The sequence below is a fragment of the Callorhinus ursinus genome, unplaced genomic scaffold, assembly GCF_003265705.2.
Source record: "Callorhinus ursinus isolate GAN/ISIS: 27379988/994484 unplaced genomic scaffold, GSC_fseal_2.0 scaffold9, whole genome shotgun sequence".
Lineage (NCBI taxonomy): Eukaryota > Metazoa > Chordata > Mammalia > Carnivora > Otariidae > Callorhinus > Callorhinus ursinus.
In genome coordinates this window covers 59,662,362-59,680,780 of record NW_027397071.1, presented here as the reverse complement: position 1 = coordinate 59,680,780, position 18,419 = coordinate 59,662,362, and the positions used below count along the sequence as shown (strand labels likewise).

Below are 18,419 nucleotides of genomic sequence, written 5' to 3'. Positions count from 1 at the left end.
TTAACTTTTTTATTTTTTAAAAATTTTATTTATTTATTTGACAGGGAAAGAGAGAGAGCATAAGCAGGCAGAGCAGCAGGGAGAGGGAGAGGGAGAAGCAGGCTCCTTGGTAAGTGGGGAGCCCAAAGTGGGCCTCGATCCCAGGACCCTGGGACCATGACCCGAGCCAAAGGTGGACGCCTAATGAACTCAGCCACTCAGGTGCCCCAAGTGCCTTCTTTAATACCCGTCACCCATTTAGCCCATCTCCCACCCATCTCCCCTTGTATTTTAGTTCTTCGTGATTTCCACTCTGTATATAAATATGAAAATTATCAATTTCCTATGATATGAAATGCAAACATGCTTATAGTTATTTGTCATCTTACTCTTCTTAAGGTGTTTTTTGCCCTACAAACATTTTTTATTTCTACATAGTTGAATTTGTCAATCTTTTATAGCAACCACATTTTTAAAAATATATATTTTAAAAGACCTTCCTCACTTTGAGATTATAAAAATTTCCCCCATGGATCCATCAAGTATTTTTTAGTTTCATTTTTTTACATTTAAATCTTTGATGTATTTGAAATTTATCCTGGTAAATAATGTGAGGTGTAGATCCAAGTTAATTTTTTCTAGATGGCTATGCAGTTATTCTAACACCAAAAACACTACTATTTTTTTAACTGACCTAAAATTTTACCTTTATCATACTAAATTCCTATGCATATTTGGATATATTTTTGGACTTTCTATTCTGTGTCATTGATTATAGATCAACTATGGCTTCATTCTTTCTTGATGGCAGAACCCTAATTTTTTTAATAGTGATTTTCCTCTACTACCACCAGGTCCTCAGGTATGGTGACTCCCAGATCAGACATAGAGACTAAATCATGATTGGTCAAAGCTAATATTGGTAGTCTTATTCCCTTTGCTATTTGTTGGTTTATTCATAGCCTATAGGACTTGAGGGGAAGTCTATTGGGTGGCTACTAATGAATAATAGAAATCTACTAGACTTACAAGAGGAGGTGTGTGGGGTGGAGGGATGGGTTAGCCTGGTGATAGGTATTAAAGAGGGCACATTCTGCGTGGAGCACTGGGTGTTATGCACAAACAATGAATCATGGAACCCTACATCAAAAACTAATGATGTAATGTATTGTGATTAACATAACAAAAAATTTTTAAAAAAAGAGGAGGTGTGTGGTTGGTAGTTGGATATATAAATCTGAAATTCAGAACAGAGGTCTGGAGTGGAGGTGTAATTTTGGGGATTAACCCTACATAGATCATATATAAAGTAATATGATGGGATAAGATCATCAAGGAAGGAGTATAAATGGCAAAGATAAAAGGTCAAAGTCAATACTTGACTGAGACAGTGTTTAGAGGTCAGAGAAATGTGGAGAAGCCAGGAGCAGCCGTGAAATAGAAGAAGATCCAGGGGAGTGGAGGGCCATGGTAGCCAAGGAGGAAGAAATGATCAGCTGTGTCTAGTGCTCATGGTAGGTCGAGTAAGAGTGAAAATTGATGTTAATAAATTATGTCACTGGTGGCCTTGATGAGAGCATTTCAGTGGAGTAGTAGAGGATGGGTCCACAGAATGGGAAAAAGGAAGTCAAGACATCGAGGAGCATGCACAGTAACGGGCCACCTTTATGAGATGTTTTGCTGTAAAGAAGGGCAGAGAAATGGGGCAGGCTGAGAGCTGCAGAGTCAAGCTGGGTCAAGAGAGGTATTTCTGGTTTTGTTTTTGAGATGGAAGAAATAAGTCCATGTTGGTATGTCAATGGGAGAGAAAAACAAAATGACAATGTAGAAGATAGAAAGAATTGCTGGGTAGATGTCTTCGAGGAAATGAAACCATGTGGGACTTAGCATTGTGCTACCAAAAGTGTGATTTGTGGACTAGAGATGGTCTGTGAACAGCTTGTTACCAATTTATGGTAAAAATTGAGAGTAAATATTTAGAAACTTTTTTTAAAAGATTTTATTTATGTATTTTAGAGAGAGAGAGAGAGAGAGAGAGAGAGTGTGAGTGGGGGGAGGGGCAGGAGGAGAGGGAGAGAGAGAATCTCAAGCAAACTCCCTGCTGACCATGGAGCCCGACGTGGGGCTGGATCTCATGACTCTGAGATCATGACCTGAGCCAAAACCAAGAGTCAGTTGCTTAACCAAATGAGCCACCCAGGTGCCCCTAGAAGCTTTTATAGCAATTTAACAGAAAAATTGTGTCTGTGGAATTTAATAACAAAAAGTCTGGCTTAGAGTGATCAAATTCATAGATACAGAAAGTAGAGTGGTGGTTGTTAGGGGCTGGAGGAGGAGAGAATAAGGGGTGATTGTTTAATGGGTACTGAGTTTCAGTTTTGCAAGATGAAAATGGTTCACGAGCTAGATGGTGGTTGGTGGTAGCACAATAATGTGAATGTACTTAATGCCATTGAACTGTACATTTAAAAGTGGTGAAGATGGTAAAAAAATGATCTGGGCTTGCATTTGGTATGTCTGTTTTAAAATTTAATTTGTTTTAGTAATTAATTTTTATTACATTTTACAAAAATTAGGTTTGAGATCAGAGGAAAAAAAAGTCTTTTAGCAGAGGTAGTTTGAGAAGAACTAAGGAGAGTTTGACCTCAGTTAAAAGTCAAATGGCTCATGCCTCCTAAAGGAAAGGAAGGCAGAATATAGGAGCAGAATTACAGGCAGAGCAGTCAGAGGTAGTCTGGAAGTCATGGTGGCTGGCTGTGGATCTTCTCAATCTCTCTCTCTCTCTCTTTTTTTTTTTGCTTCATTTTCTCAGTGAATTAGTAGCAAAATCATCAGTTAAATGAGGATGAGGGAGGAAGGTTTGACAGTCATCTAGTATGGTGGGACAGTGTGTGAAACTGGAGAAATGTAGCTAAGCATTAGGGGCCTATTTGAGGATAATAGATTATCAGATTTAGAGAGCTGAGTCAGTATGATTCTGAATTTTTCTCCACTCTCCTCGGTTTTGCTGCAGGTTTAGGATTAGAGTTTAATCAGGTGAGCACAAGGAAAGGAGAGCAGGACTGGAAAAAATGAAGGCTAATACCTAGGAATGATTTTCATGATGGACAACAGAATCTAAACTCGAGGACGTTCAAGGACGGAAGTGAGGATAAAAGGGCCATGTAAAGAATAGTGAAAACGTGGTAGGATCAGTGGATTTTGAGTGTTGGAGGAGTTGAAGTTTTGGATTTGGGTATTAGAGGAAGAGAGCTAGAAATGAAGGGGGTTGTAATGGGAGAGCTGGATGATTAAAATTGAGATTATACAGGGGTTACAATCATTGGTAATGAGATCTAAGGTAAGAGCATGGAAATGAGAGGCTGAGGCAAGGTGATCCCTAGTGGAGAGGAGAACCTGAGGTGTGAGGGCATTGAAAGAATTACCTAAGAGAACGGAAATCACCAACAATTATGACAATGGTAACGAATGATAATGAACTGGAAACGCAAGGGCTTATAGATTACTGAAACGAGTGAGTGCTCCAATCTCCTGTTATGACGTAATATCTAAAGCTCTTATTTTTAGAAAGAAGCTACGATTTGAGGGGGGTGTGGCTCCTTTAAGGGCCCGGCAAGGGGGCAGAACCCAGAGGTCAGGCGCGCGGTAGCGACTCCTTGGCTGAGTCTGCGCAGTGAGGGCGGAGGCGGGACCAAACTCAGCTTACCAGTGGGGGGCGGGGCCTCGCGGGGGCGGAGTTTGCGCTCCGGGTCGGGCTGCGGCTGCGGCTGCGGCTGCTGCACTTCCAGCTTCTGGGGGAAGGAGGCCGAGGCCTGGGCCAAGCCCGGAGCCGCCGCTTCCCGGAGCCTCCTGGAGCCCCCGCGCCGGCTCAGCCTGGGGGCGGGCTCAGGCCCGGCCCGCCGCCGAACCCAGGACAGAGGCTGCACGCCCGAGGACCAGGCCGGCGCAGCCATGGTGAGGGAACGAGGCCTGCCGGAGCCTCAGCCGCACGCCACCTTAGCCCCCGCGGCCTGCCCCTCCCTAGCTCTGGTGCCCCCGTCTGCCCCCTGCCTTTACCCCACCCCCTTGCTACTGTCCCCCTCGGCGCCCCCGCTTCTCCTTCCCCCTGTTCCCCGTCCACCTGCTGGGGTGACATCCCCCCCAGCTCTCTCTTTCCCGGTGACACCCTTTTTATCACCCCCAGTGACAGCTTCTTTCGCGTTCCCCGTTGCCGCCCCCTCCTCGTCCTTTAACCCGACCTTCCTTTTCTCCTCTACCGTTTTGCTTTTTTATCTCTTTTGGGATCTCTGTACCTCTCTTCTTCCTCCCTATTTTTCGCTCCTGCTCTTTGCTCTCGCTTCGTACACCCTTTAATTATTTTATCTCCACTGCCCCCTCCTCTCCGTATCCTTTCTCCCCTTCGTCCTCTACCAGCCACATTTCCTCTCCCCCTTAATCGGATGTCGTTTCTCCCCCGCACTCACAGCTGTCCCCATTTCCTTCTAAGGCTTCAGGGGTCTGTGCAGGAACAATTTGAGGGCAATTGCTTCCCAGGAACAGTGGGGCGGGCAGATAGGGATTTGTAAGCTTTCTTCTTTTTCTTTTTTGTAGAGGGGAAGGGGGAGATGGGAAGTATTGGCGAGAGCCTGACGCCTTATTGCCTAGGGTTATTGCAAAACCTGGGTGATAGTGTGTTTTGGAATGAAGCATGGGGTGACGGCCAGCATCCGTTCTATGACCTTTTGAGATACCTAGCCTTTGACAAATAATTAAACATGTTTTGAAACGTTTTTTTTTTTTAATTTATTTTGAGTGTCTTTTAATGTGGAGGTACGTACAGCTTGGGAAATTTAAAAATATTTATTTGCAAGCTTAATTATTACTCAGAACAAACGGTTTGTTTTTTGTTTGGAGGCAGAGACCAGGGCATCTGAAGACTGAAAATCAGGTTCGCAGTCAGATTGTGCCAGTCTTTTTAATACCTTCTAATACCATCGTTTGTTTCGCGCTCTCTGCCTTTGCTTGAGAGACACTTATATTTGCAAATTTTCTCCTTCCTGTTTCAGAATAAGTTGAGGCTTCAGTTGGTTTTTCATTGAGTTGGGTTACACATGGTTTGCGGTACATTTAATAAACACTGCTGATCATATCAGCAATCTAAATTTTGGTCTCTGGGAGGAATAAGATATTCTAGTCAAAACTAAGTCCTGGTAATCATGTTCTAGGAGGTTAGTCAGTTTTTGTTTTTACCCCATTCATTTTTTAGGAAAGTGGTTTATTATAAAATCATTGAATCTGTGAACTTTCTCTTAACTGACTGCATTTTTAGGTGGTTCTTCTGTGTCTCCCTCCACAACAACCCTTCACATACACAATCCATCACACTATCTTTGTGTGGTAACCTGTATCTCCCCCTGAAATGTGGGGTTTTTCTAGGCAGCAGTTGTGCCTACTTATTCCTGTTATTCCCAGTGCCCAGGCCATATCCATGCTTGAATGATTCACTTTGTGCTCTCATTTTCCTATCTGACAAGTATGATCTTAAACTGAAATTTGAGACAACTAGAGGACTACATAGAAAGAGTGAGTTGGAGAATTTTATTTTTGGGGCAAAAAATAAATTTAGTAAGATGCAATGATCTCTTTAGAATAAAGTAAGCTGTCCTGCCTAAGACACCAAATTTCTAGGCTTTTGGAAGCATTGGCTCTCCCACTGAGAATGAATGTATGAGTACAGAGGGAGAAGATTTAAACTCTTTCTGGGTGTTTACGATCCAAAGGTGTCATTTGTGCTGGGCCAGAAAGATGAATATGGTTTATATAGATCATTTTGGGAAGGCAAAGAATGCTTTGTTTGAATGAGAGTAGAAAGTAATTAGGATGTATTATAGGTAGCAGATTACCTTTATTTAGCATGGAGAGTTGAGGAAATGAGGATGTATAGTAGGAAATGTGACTAGGAAGATATATTAGGCATGACTATAATTTTGACTTCACCTGCAACTAACTTGATTTTCTTTACTTGTTAAAACAAATAAATAAAACCTTTAAAAACAAAAACAAAAAACACATACATGCAGAATTAAGAGTGTATGTCCGGGAGAAGTGAAGAGAAGGCAAAATATTAGCTTATTATGAGCTGAGAATTACCTGTGAGGCTGTTCTTTTTTATTTCCTTATGCAATATATGTAGTAGGCACTCAGTAAATAGAGTTAAACATTATTACAAAGCTTTGCATTTTATATTTTTCAAAATTTTCATTGTTGTGTTTTGAATAGTTAAGATGTCTAAAACAAGGGTTCTCAGACTTTACCATAAATCAGAATCAGCTGGAGGGTTTGTGCCATCACGTCCTGAGTTTGATTTATTAGGTTGGAGTAGGGCCTGATAGTTGCATTTCTTTCTTTTTCTTTCTTTCTTTCTCTCTCTCTCTCTCTTTCTTTCTTTCTTTCTTCCTTCCTTCCTTCCTTCCTTCCTTCCTTCCTTCCTTTCTTCCCTTCCTTCCCTTCCTTCCCTTTCTTTTCTTTTCTTTTCTTTCTTTTCTTTCTTCTTTCTGATTTTATTTATTTATTTAACAGAGAGAGACACAGCGAGAGAGAGGGAACACAAGCAGGGGGAGTAGGAGAGGGAGAAGCACACTCCCCGCTGAGCAGGGAACCTGATGCGGGGCTTGATCCCAGGACCCTGGGACCTTGACCTGAGCCGAAGGCAGATGCTTAGCCGACTGAGCCACCCAGGCACCCCAGTTTGCATTTCTTTTTTTTAAAATTTTTTATTGTTATGTTAATCACCATACATCATTAGTTCTTGATGTAGTGTTCCATGATTCATTGTTTGTGCATAACACCCAGTGCTCCACGCAGAACGTGCCCTCCTTAATACCCATCACCAGGCTAACCCATCCCCCCACCCCCCTCCCCTCTAGAACCCTCAGTTTGTTTTTCAGAGTCCATCGTCTCTCATGGTTCCTCTGCCCCAGTTTGCATTTCTAACAAGTCCTCATGTCATGCTGATGTTCTCTGTTCTCTGACCAACACTTTGAGAACCACAGGTTTAAGATGTAGTTCTTACTTTTTATTCTTGTTTTTTTTTTTTTTGAGTGCCATTGACTTTGTTGGCACTGGGAATATTACAAATAATACAGATATGATCCCTTCCTTTTTGTATATTGTATGTGTGGACAGTCTAGACATCAAACAAAAAGAGTAATTTTAAATGCAAAGCGTGTAAAGAAAGGAAAAGTTGTGGGATCATGGTATGGGATAGTCACAGCTGGCTTCTCAGGATTTTGCTTTTAGGAAGAAAACTGAAAGATTAAATTATAGGAGTTGTATTGTGGAAAACTGATAGGAAGAATGGCACAGTGAATGACCTGTGGTGGTACCTCTTTTGCCTGCTTAACTGCATATCCTGGAGTTCTCAGAGAACTCAGGGAAACCTCATCTGCCTTGCTTACCCCTCAAAAAGACCCCTAAGTCACACCCCCTCTATTACGTAGCCCTCTTTCATAGAATACATATCAGTTGTAATTATAATGAGAAGCAGTCATACGTGCTAAAAAGAAATAAATCAGGGTAAAATATAAAGTGACATTATATAGTTAACCCTTGAACATTGCCAGGGTTAGGGGCATCAACCCCTGTGTAGTCAAAAATCCCAGGATAACTTTTACCTCCCCCAAAACTTAGCTACTAATAGCCTACTGTTGACTGGAAGCCTTACCAGTGACAGAGTCAATTAATGCATACTTGTATGTTGTATGTATTATAAACTGTATTCTTATAAGATAGAGAAAAAGTGTTACTAAGAAAATCATAAGGAAGAGAAAATACATTTACAATACCATACTGTAAAAAAATCTGTGTATTAGTGGACCCACACAATTCAGACCTGTGCTGTTTAAGGGTCAAAGGTATATGAGTGTATGGTAACTATTTTAGATAGTATGGTTAGGCTAATATTTATTGAACATGGTTGTGTATTTTAAATGCTGTTTTAAGTGCTTTATATATTTTATCTCATTTAATCCTCATAGCATCCCAATGAGAAAAATACTAGCTCTGTGAATGTAGAGACCATGTTTGTTTGGCTCACCATTGTATCTTTAACACTTACATAGTACCTGGTGCATTGTAAGTGCTCAATAAGTATTTGTTAAATGAATAAATGACTTTGGGGATGATCAGAAAGTCAGGGAGGCATTGTTGAAAAAGGGACATTTGAATTGGGGGTTTTAACAAGTGGGGGTTTATTGGATAAGAGTTTGGGAAGGAAGGCCATTCTTGGCAAAGGGACCAGCTTGAGCATAAAAACTGGGCCCGAAGCAGGCATGATGTATTCTGGGACATGGGTGGCTCTAGTATTGAGGGTTCAGGAGAAGATGAGACTGGGTGAGCCTAGGGTCAGATCATGGAGTGCCTTGAGTCATAGGCTTAGGAGTTTTGGCCTCACTGTAAAGACCCAGAGTACCTTGTTTTTGTGTGTGAAGGAATATCATAATTAAGAGATTTTGGAGGTTATTGCTCTAAATCAATATGAAACATGTTTTGGTGTGGGAAGAGCTATTGCACTAGTCTAGCTGAAAATAAGTGTGTGAACTTTCACCCTAGGCTTGTTTTGGTGCTGGTGATTTAAACTAGAAGAAGGAGAATATAAGGAAATAAAATACAAAGTTAGAGTGGTGCCAGAGTACACCACTTTTTGGCGAAGTGAATTTTCCATAGAGGCATTACTATGGAGTTGTAGAAGGAGCACAGAATCACTAATAGCTTTGCAGTTTTGCTCACTGGGCCTCAGTTCTCACATATGTTGCTGTTAGGGATTTATGAGAATATTAAAGTGAATTTACTATACCAAAGTCCTTTATTTACAAACAGTAGGTCTCCCAAAGGTCATATATTAGGTCATGTAAAAAGAATCAGCACTTCCCAATCTCATTTGTTTTTTTAAAATAGATTTTGTGTGGTATAAGGAATAATTTTAAGTAAAATGTACTTTATTTTTAAATTACTTATGTAGTTAACTTAATAATGAACAAAATACATTAAAACAAATTTCAGCCTTTTCCTGTTTAACAAATGACACATTAACATAAGATAAAGCATTATTTGTAATATTTTCAAATGAATATATATTACAATGTAGATTGAAATTTACTATGTTTATGGCATCAAAATAGATAAGAACTGACTTTTTAACTTTAAATTTGGAATTGTTGCATTTTTGTACTTAAAAAAATCAAAAACATTTTTATAATTGTTCTGTTTTATTTCTAAACAACAAAAGGAATGGTTTCATGCTGCTACTTGCAAGCCTGTCTCCACAAATAAAATATTGGAAGTATAGATAGTTCATTTCCAATAAATGAAAAGTCAAATTGGATATAACTATCACCGCATTTCTTTGTTGTTTTTTTTGTTTTGTTTTTAAGTTTTTATTTTAATTCCAGTTAGTTAACATATAGTGTTAGGTTAGTTTTAGGTGTACAATATAGTAATTCAACAGTTCCCGTGTATCACCTGGTGCTCATCACACCAAGTACACTCCTTTTGTTTAAGATTTTATTTATTTATTTGACAGAGAGAGAGACAGTGAGAGAGAGAACACACACAGTGGGAGTGGGAGAGGGAACACAAGCAGCAGGAGTGGGGAGAGGGAGAAGCAGGCTTCCTGCTGAGCAGGATGCCTAATGCGGGCTCGATCCCAGGATGCTGGGATCATGACCTTAGCCGAAGGCAGACACTTTTTTTTTTTTAAAGATTTTATTTATTTATTTGAGAGAGAATGAGATAGAGAGAGAGAGCATGAGAGGGGGGAGGGTCAGAGGGAGAAGCAGACTCCCTGCTGAGCAGGGAGCCTGATGTGGGACTCGATCCCGGGACTCCAGGATCATGACCTGAGCCGAAGGCAGACACTTAACAACTGAGCCACCCAGGTGCCCCCAAGTGTACTCCTTAATTTCCATCACCTATTTAACCCATACCCCCATCCCCTCCCTTCTGGTAACCATCAGATTGTTCTCTATAATTAAAAGTCTGTTTCTTGCTTTGACTCTCTCCCTCTCGTTTTTTTCCTTTGCTCTTTTGTTCCTTAAATTTCACATCAGTGAAATCATTTGGTATTCTTCTTTCTCTGTCCGATTTATTTCACTTAGCATTATACTCTCTAGCTCCATCATGTCGTTATAAATGGCAAGATTTCATTCTTTTTTATGGCTAAATAGTATTCCATTGTGTGTGTGTGTGTGTGTGTGTGCGCGCGCGCGCGCGCATGCATATATATCACATCTTCTTTATCCATTCTTCAATTGATGGCCACTTGGGTTGCTTCCATGTCTTGGCTATTGTAAATAATGCTGCTATAAATATAGGGGTGCATGTATCCCTTTGAATTTGTGTTTTTGTGTTCTTTGGGTAAATACCCAGTAGTGTGATAGCTAGATCACAGGATAGTTCTATTTTTAACTTTTAAAATGATACTGCACTTTTTTTTTTTTAAGAATTTATTTGTTTATTTGACAGAGAGACACAGCGAGAGAGGGAACACAAGCAGGGGGAGTGGGAGAGGGAAAAGCAGGCTTCCTGCTGAGCCAGGAGCCCGGTGTGGGGCTCAATCCCAGGACCCTGGGATCATGAACTGAGCCGAAGGCAGACACTTAACGGACTGAGCCACCTAGGCGCCCCAATACTGCACTCTTAATTTAACAGCATTGAAAATAGTGTATATTTCAAAATTTTATTGTATACAGAGCATAGTTGGTATGTGTGTGAATTTGTGGACTCTACCATACTTAAGGAGCCTGCAGTTTGGGTCCCACTAGTTAATAGCAGTCTTACAGGGTTGCTAGGGCCACACAGGTTGTACTGCACAACTCAGGTGGCAACCATATATGTGGACAGCAATGCGTCTACAAAGATCTGTATCCTGTGTACTTGACAGTGTCTAGCACATAGTTGGGGCTCAGCAAATAGTTGCTAAATGATTGTGTTTTGCATAGTATACAAGGGCCCTTATCTGGTCTTTTAATCTGATGATCTAATCATTTTATGAGAAAAGTCTTTGCATTTATGCTTAGTAATACTGAGCACACCTTAAGAGTTTTTTGTGCCTCTAAGTTTTGCTTACACTGTTCTTTTTGTCTAGAATGCTGTCTCCCTTCCTGACTTTTTGACTATTAAACCTTCAATATCCCCTTTAGGCCTATCTCCTTTGCGAAGCCTTCAGTTACCCCCAGGCAGCCTTGGGTTACTCCTTTCTATATGCCTCTCCTGTGCTTGGCATTGTTAGTTAAGGAAGGTGGCTGTCTTTCCAGATTGTGAGCTCTCTGAGGACAAGAACAGGACTGTGTTTTTTCAACTTCATGTTTTAAGCACTTAGCATAATGCCTGAGACATAGTAAGTAGGTAAATATTTGTTCAGTAAAAGAGTGTGTGCACTTTGTAGAGAATATGATAAGGTAATGTCAACTGAGATGTGAGTTATGAAAGACAGAAAAAAAGGATGAATACTCTGTACAGGTCCCCTGAGGGCAAGAAATGTTGGATCAGATAGTTTTTCTCTTACTAGCCCAAGTGTTACTTTTGACCTGGGATATATGGATGTTTCTGTCTAGAAGAGTTCAGCAGGGGGGTGCCTGGGTGGCTCAGTTCGTTAAGCATCTGCCTTTGGCTCAGGTCATGATTCCAGGGTCCTGGGATCAAGCCCCACATCCGGCTCCCTGCTCCGCAGAGAGCCTGCTTCTCCCTCTCCCTCTGCCTGCCGCTGCCGCTCTGCCTACTTGTGCTCTCTATCTCTCTGTCAAATAAATAAATAAAATCTTAAAAAAAAAAAACAGTTCAGCAGGAAGAGTTGGGGAGGAAGCCAAATGATTTCACGATGAATTGCTAAGCAATGTCTTTTCGTATAAACACTTACAAATTATTTGTCTATAATTTGTGGAGATGTCCTTTCAGAGAATAGAATATTTAAACACAGATGGTAAAGAATGAGTTACTTGTAAATCTAGAGGGGTGGTTAATTATTTAAACATTTTGTTAGCTCTATAAAAATCTTCTGGGTTTTTTTTTTCTTTTTTCCTATCTCTAGTTCTCCCTTGTACAGACATTTTTCTTAGCTCTCCAGCATCTTAATGCCTGTGCAATGTCATATTCTCCTTTTCTAAGGACATTTTTAAAGTTTGAATGTTCTTGGTTATATAATATCAGTTTTTTCTTTTCATAGAACTTGTAACCTTTGGCAAATCATGTCACCTCTCTATGCCTCCATTTAAAAATCTCTAAAATGAAAAAGTTGTATTAAATCTTCTCTATGATCTCTTCCACCTCTTAAGATTCTAGAAAGTTAAAGGTAAGTTATTATAGTAGATACATTCTATTAGCTATAGTCCTGTGGGATCAGGGCACTTGAGCTCTTACCTCCATGAATATATTACCCAGCTTTTCACACCAAAAAATTTTGGTTATGTTAATATTTGTGTAGTATTTTAGTATTTTAAAGTCATTTTTCATATACACATCCATTTATTCTTCATCACCATTTTGTGAAGTAGTCAAGATAGAAGTTTAGCATCGGGGTGCCTGGGTGGCTCAGTCATTAAACGTCTGCCTTTGGCTTGGGTCCTGATACCAGGGTCCTGGGATTGAGCCCCTGGTCGTGATCCCAGGGTCCTGGGATTGAGCCCCATGTCGGGCTCCCTGCTCAGCAGGAAGCCTGCTTCTCCCTCTCCTGCACCCCCTGCTTGTGTTCCCTCTCTTGCTGTGTCTGTCTTTTGTCAAATAAATAAAATCTTAAAAAAAAAAGTTTAGCATCAATTTTACAAATAAGAAAATTGAGAATTTATTTTCCTAAGATCACACAGCTAGTAAGTAGCAGAGTCAGCACTGACTGCAAGCCCAGTGTTCTTTCCATTATTAACCTGGCTTCTCTGTTTACTCTATTATATTTCAAAACTCATGCTAGTAGTTAAGAGAAAAATAATGCTGAAGTATCTCTTTGAGTTCACGAATCCTATGATCTGTTTATATGCTCAGTGATTACTGACCTGAATTTTTGTTTTGTTTGTTAGATTGTTTTATTACATGAGTTAAGGTGGAAAGTAAGGGGATTTATTTACCTTTCTAGGCCTTGATCTTTTTTAGATAGAACTCTAGCTCCTTGCCCTTTAGCATATAGCTGTTGGCCACACTGGCCAGGCCTTGAAGTGATACATGCAAGAATCTTGCCTTACCTGCGTTTTTATCTGGCATCTAGAGATCTTTAAGGAGTAGTTGATGGTTTTTAAAAAAGAAAAATAAATGCCCATAGTCCATTCCAAATAGTTTGATATATCTGTACCCTTGAACACAATATATCTGTGCCCTTGGCGTTACCTTCTTGACCTTATTCCTCATTTGTAAAATGATTGTGTTTGGGGAAGGAGAAGATGAAGGGTTTAGATCATATCTAAGGTTATCTTAGATGTTTATTGCTAGAAATCTGACTTGCTTGAATCAGCAGTAGAAAATGCAAAAACAAAAACAAAAAAACCCAAAAAGCCAAAACTAATAAACTAAGAAGAGATTTCCCATGGAGTACTACTAAAATGAGGAGTCAAAGATTGTCCAATATCTGAAGTTTCTTATACCCATGAACTCATGACACTTGTCTGCCTTTCATTCCCACACTTTAATTTCAGGGCTAGACTTAGGCTATTTCTCTATTGTCAGATAGTCTTTTTATCTAGGAGCAAAAGTATTTTATTTTTTATTTTTTTAATTGTTTAAAAGATTTTATTTATTTATTCAGCAGAGAGAGAGACAGCGAGAGAGAGGGAACACAAGCAGGGGGAGTAGGAGAGGGAGAAGCAGGGTTCCCGCCGAGCAGGGAGCCCGATACGGGGCTCGATCCCAGGACCCTGGGATCATGACCTGAGCCCAAGGCAGCTGCTTAACGACTGAGCCACCCAGGCGTAGGGGCAAAAGTATTTTAAATAAACCTAGCAATAAATTTGTGCCTGACTATTCATTTGTTTTTTCAATAAACATTTAGTGTGCACCATGTTGTAGGCATTATTTTAGGCTCTGGGAATACAGCAGTGAACAAAACACAGTTTTGTTCTATAGAGTTTTTATTCTATAATAATAGGTAGTATTTACTGAGCAATTAATATATCAGTCACTGTTCTATGTGTCTTGCACTTAGAATTTATTTAATTCTGGCAATAATCCTATGATGTAAATACTGTTATTGTCTGTATTTTACAGATCATAAAACTGAGGTGCAGGGAGATTAGGTACTTTGCCTAAAATTATATCATTTTCTAAGTGGTAGAGCTGGTACTTTAAACTAGGCAGGCCAACTCCCAAACCACCACTTTTCAGAACAGTATTACACAATCCTCCAGAGAGATGTCAATAAACTATTTTTATTTTTATTTTTTTTAAAGATTTTATTTATTCATGAGAGACAGAGGGAGAGAGAGAGAGAGAGAGAGAGGCAGAGGGAGAAGCAGGCTCCCAAGGAGCAGGGAGCCCGATGCGGGACTCGATGAGAGAGAGAGGCAGAGGGAGAAGCAGGCTCCCAAGGAGCAGGGAGCCCGATGCGGGACTCGATCCCAGGACCCTGGGATCATGACCTGAGCCGAAGGCAGACGCTTAACCATCTGAGCCACCCAGGCGCCCAGTAAACTATTTTTAATCATAAAATTATCAAGTTTGTAATCTTTGTAGTCACTGGTTCCTGGCCCAATCTTAAGAAAAAAAAAATCATCCAGGTGTTCCAAAAAAAAAAAAAAAAAGCACCATCAGAGCCATTTGTCTTCTCTTGGAGGATTTGTCAGGTTTAGGAACATTTCAGGTAGGAAATGAGATTTTGAGCCTGATTCACATGAGTTAGAACTGATATAACTACAAAAAGCCAGGATCCTAAAATGTCTACATCCTTTGTGAAAAGGTAGACTTAAAAAATGTCTACCTGATGGTGTAGGGAGACAAAGAAGCTTTTTTGTCTTGATATGGACTCTGAATGGGAAAGGTCTCTCTTGAGAATTTACAACCATGAACCTGCTGTCCTTTGTGTCTGAAACTTAAACTTATATTACTTGTGTGAGATCATTGCTAGTAGGAAGGGAATATTTACTGCGTAATTAACTCTATCAGGCATTGTGCTACAGGTTTTTAAACACACTTTCTCACTTCATCCTGACAATATCATCATGAGATAAGTACCAATATTATCCCCATTCTACCAAGGACAGAATTGAGGGTCAGAAAAGTGAGATAATTTGTAGTGTAACACCACCTAGAATTCAAATCTAGGTCCAGTATTCTTTCTACTAACCACAGTGCCTCTGGAAAAGGCACTTTATTTTTGTAACTCAGCTTCCTTATCTGTAAAATGAAATTTGTGATATTTCTCTTTTCATTTCATCAGATTATTGTATCAAATGAAATAAAGGATGTGAGCTTGCTTTGTTTACTGTAAGATGTTGTTACCAGCATAATCCATAAAGTGTATTTTTCCTTATAATTAACCAAAAGAGAGACCTCAATATTCAGTGATCCTGAAACCCACAAGGTCTATCTTGAGGAATTAAGGCAATTTTAATACTTTTATACCAGATATTTCCTGAAGTAGTGTCAATAGGAGAAATAAAATGAATTTCCAGACAAGTTACAATGTAGTAATTTACTAATTCATTCAAGAAATAATTTATTGGGTACGTTTTATGGGGCTTCAATTCCAAGTGTAAAAGATCCCTGATCTCTTTCAGTTTTTTGTCATACCAGTAGCAGTGGAAGCCCCAGGCCCCTCCAACAGTAGATTACAGTTGTGATATATAGAGAATTCCCAGTGTCCCCCACCTCCCCAGTTGGTAGAAATGGATGGGCCACTGCCTAGAATATTGAAATGCTGCTTTACCATGACCCTGGCCATATAGTAGCTGATGAAGCTTTTAAAATTATAAAACAAACCAACCTACAAGATAGATAACTAAGTAATGGGGAGGTGACTGAGAATGCCTCTAGCTGAGTGTTGTGTAGATGACTAAATACTTCAAGGAAAGAGAATATAAGAAAGCAAAAAAAAAGATAAAAGAAAAATTAAGGATGATTAAAAGAAAGCCATGAGAAGGTTTAGGAAGAGCTAATGAGTGTCGATATGAGATTCCTCAAAGACAGACCCTGTGGCCTCCAGAATCTCTCAGTAATGAGGTTTCTCTTTTGATTAATTATAAGGAAAAATACACTTTATATGGATGTCTCTGGTAACAATGTCTTAGAGTTAACAAAGCATATTCATATCCTTTATTTCATTTGATACAATAACCTTATGAAATGAAAGGAAAAATATTACAAATGTCATTTTATGGATAAGGAAGCTGAGGCCCAAAAATGAAATGACTTTTATAGAGGCATTGTAGTTAGTAGAAGGAAATCCTACTGGACCTAGGATTTTAATGAGTGATAGATAAGGAGGGATCCTTTTTGTTGTCTGGAAGGTATGGAACTGGGTTCTAAAGAAATGGAAAGCCATCCACAAAGATATACTGCTATAAGTGCATGGATGTCTTTTCTGAAGAGAGGGAGAGTTAATAGACATTTTCTTGCTATCAGAAAGTAGTCAAGTGGAAAAAGCTGTTTTGAGGAGCTATTCTTTTTTTGCCCTGTCTTCATTATCCCATACCCCTAGTTGTACCATGTTCTTTTTTTTTTTAATGTTTCTTTTATTTTTTTAAAAGATTTTATTTATTTGAGAGAGAGAGAATGAGAGATAGAGAGCACGAGAGGGAAGAGGGTCAGAGGGAGAAGCAGATTCCCTGCCCAGCAGGGAGCCCAATGCGAGCCTAATGCGGGACTCGATCCCGGGACTCCAGGATCATGACCTGAGCCGAAGGCAGTCACTTAACCAACTGAGCCACCCAGGCGCCCTGTACCATGTTCTTATAAGAAGCAGTGTTTCGAAAGCAGGGAATCTGCTCATAGATAGTTCATTTATTCACATACTCAGTAGACACCAGTCATTTGCTCTGTAAGAGTAGAGGACACAAAAATGGATAAGGCTTGGGTCTTAACCCCAGTCGTTTTCAGTATGTGGGACATTGAGCTCCTGCTGATAGATGATGAACTGTTCTAAAACTCCTTTCCTAACTCCTAGGGCCTGGTAAATGATGCATTTCCTGAGACGTTAATTTTTATGTACTAAAGCCTCCATACTAGAGAACTACTTAGTTACTAAGAATTACTACAATTTAGTAATCATAAAGCTAAAGTTAGCAGATTACGAGTTTATTGAAGACTCTTTTTTTTTAAAAAAAGATTTTATTTATTTATTTGAGAGAGAGAATGAGATAGAGGGAGCATGAGAGGGGGGAGGGTCAGAGGGAGAAGGAGACTCCCCACTGATAGCGGGGAGCCCAATGTGGGACTCGATCCTGGGACTCCAGGATCATGACCTGAGCTGAAGGCAGTTGCTCAACAACTGAGCCACCCAGGTGCCCCAAGACTCTTTTATGAAGAAGTCTGACACTTGCAAGTGTTGCAAAGCTCCTACTACATATGTACAAATGTAGCTTTTTGGAATTCCTGTAATTCCTTGGAAGAGAGCTTTGTAATCAATGCATCAGCAGTGTTTGAGTTGGTAGTTTTTTTATGGTTGCTAGTTTTTTATCTTAATTATGAATTGTCATTAATTTAACTTTATTATTGGTATCATTTGTTGTGTTTTATTTGGTTAATCTCATGTATGGTGATGTATATTTGCATTAATAGTATTTTTGACATAAAAATTTCCAAATTTAGACTTTGACAATGTATTGTGAAATAGGAAACATTCATTTTCCTGTTGTTAAACAAGATATTTATAAAATTTCCTTGTAGGGGCACCTGGGTGGCTCAGTCCTTAAGCATCTGCCTTCGGCTCAGGTCATGATCCCAGGTTTCTGGGATTGAGCCCCACATCGGGCTCCCTGCTCAGTGGGGAGCCTGCTTCTCCCTCTCCCACTCCCCTTGCTTGTGTTCCCTCTCTTGCTGTGTCTCTCTCTGCCAAATAAATAAATTAAAAAATCTTAAAAAAATTTTTTTTCCTTGTAATGATACTTCATTGTTAACACTCTTTCCAACTGGAACTTGGGAACCAAGAAGGATGGGTAGGCTATGAAGTTTTTTGCCCTACCTAAGTGGGCCACAGGAAAAAAAATTTTTGAGAACTGCTTTTCTTGAATCATAGTTTAGAGGGGGAGACAGCCATGTAAGCAAAAGTAGATAACTATAATAGAACTATATACAGAGTGTAGTGTGATTATATCTGGCTGTGTTTTGGTATATGAGGGACACCATAGAGGAGTGGACATAGGTACTGGCTCTTGTAGTATGAATAGGAATTTGATGGATGGACAGGTGCAGAGGGCATTCTAGGAAGAGGGAACAGCATATATAAAGAAAGGGAGCATGGCTACCACTGGTAAACATTCCTCTGAACCTCA

At 39.8% G+C, this 18,419-nt stretch overlaps 1 protein-coding gene across 1 annotated transcript in view; it reads left to right on the top strand.

Moving 5' to 3' along the window:
- The first annotated feature begins 3,699 nt into the window (after positions 1–3,699).
- Positions 3,700–18,419, top strand: part of ZYG11B (zyg-11 family member B, cell cycle regulator) — a 71,525-nt gene continuing 56,805 nt past the window's right edge. Inside the window, exon 1 of the mRNA XM_025871635.2 lies at positions 3,700–3,933. Within this exon, the coding sequence (XP_025727420.1) occupies positions 3,931–3,933 (3 nt within the window). The 5' untranslated portion in view covers positions 3,700–3,930. The remainder of the gene's footprint in view (positions 3,934–18,419) is intronic.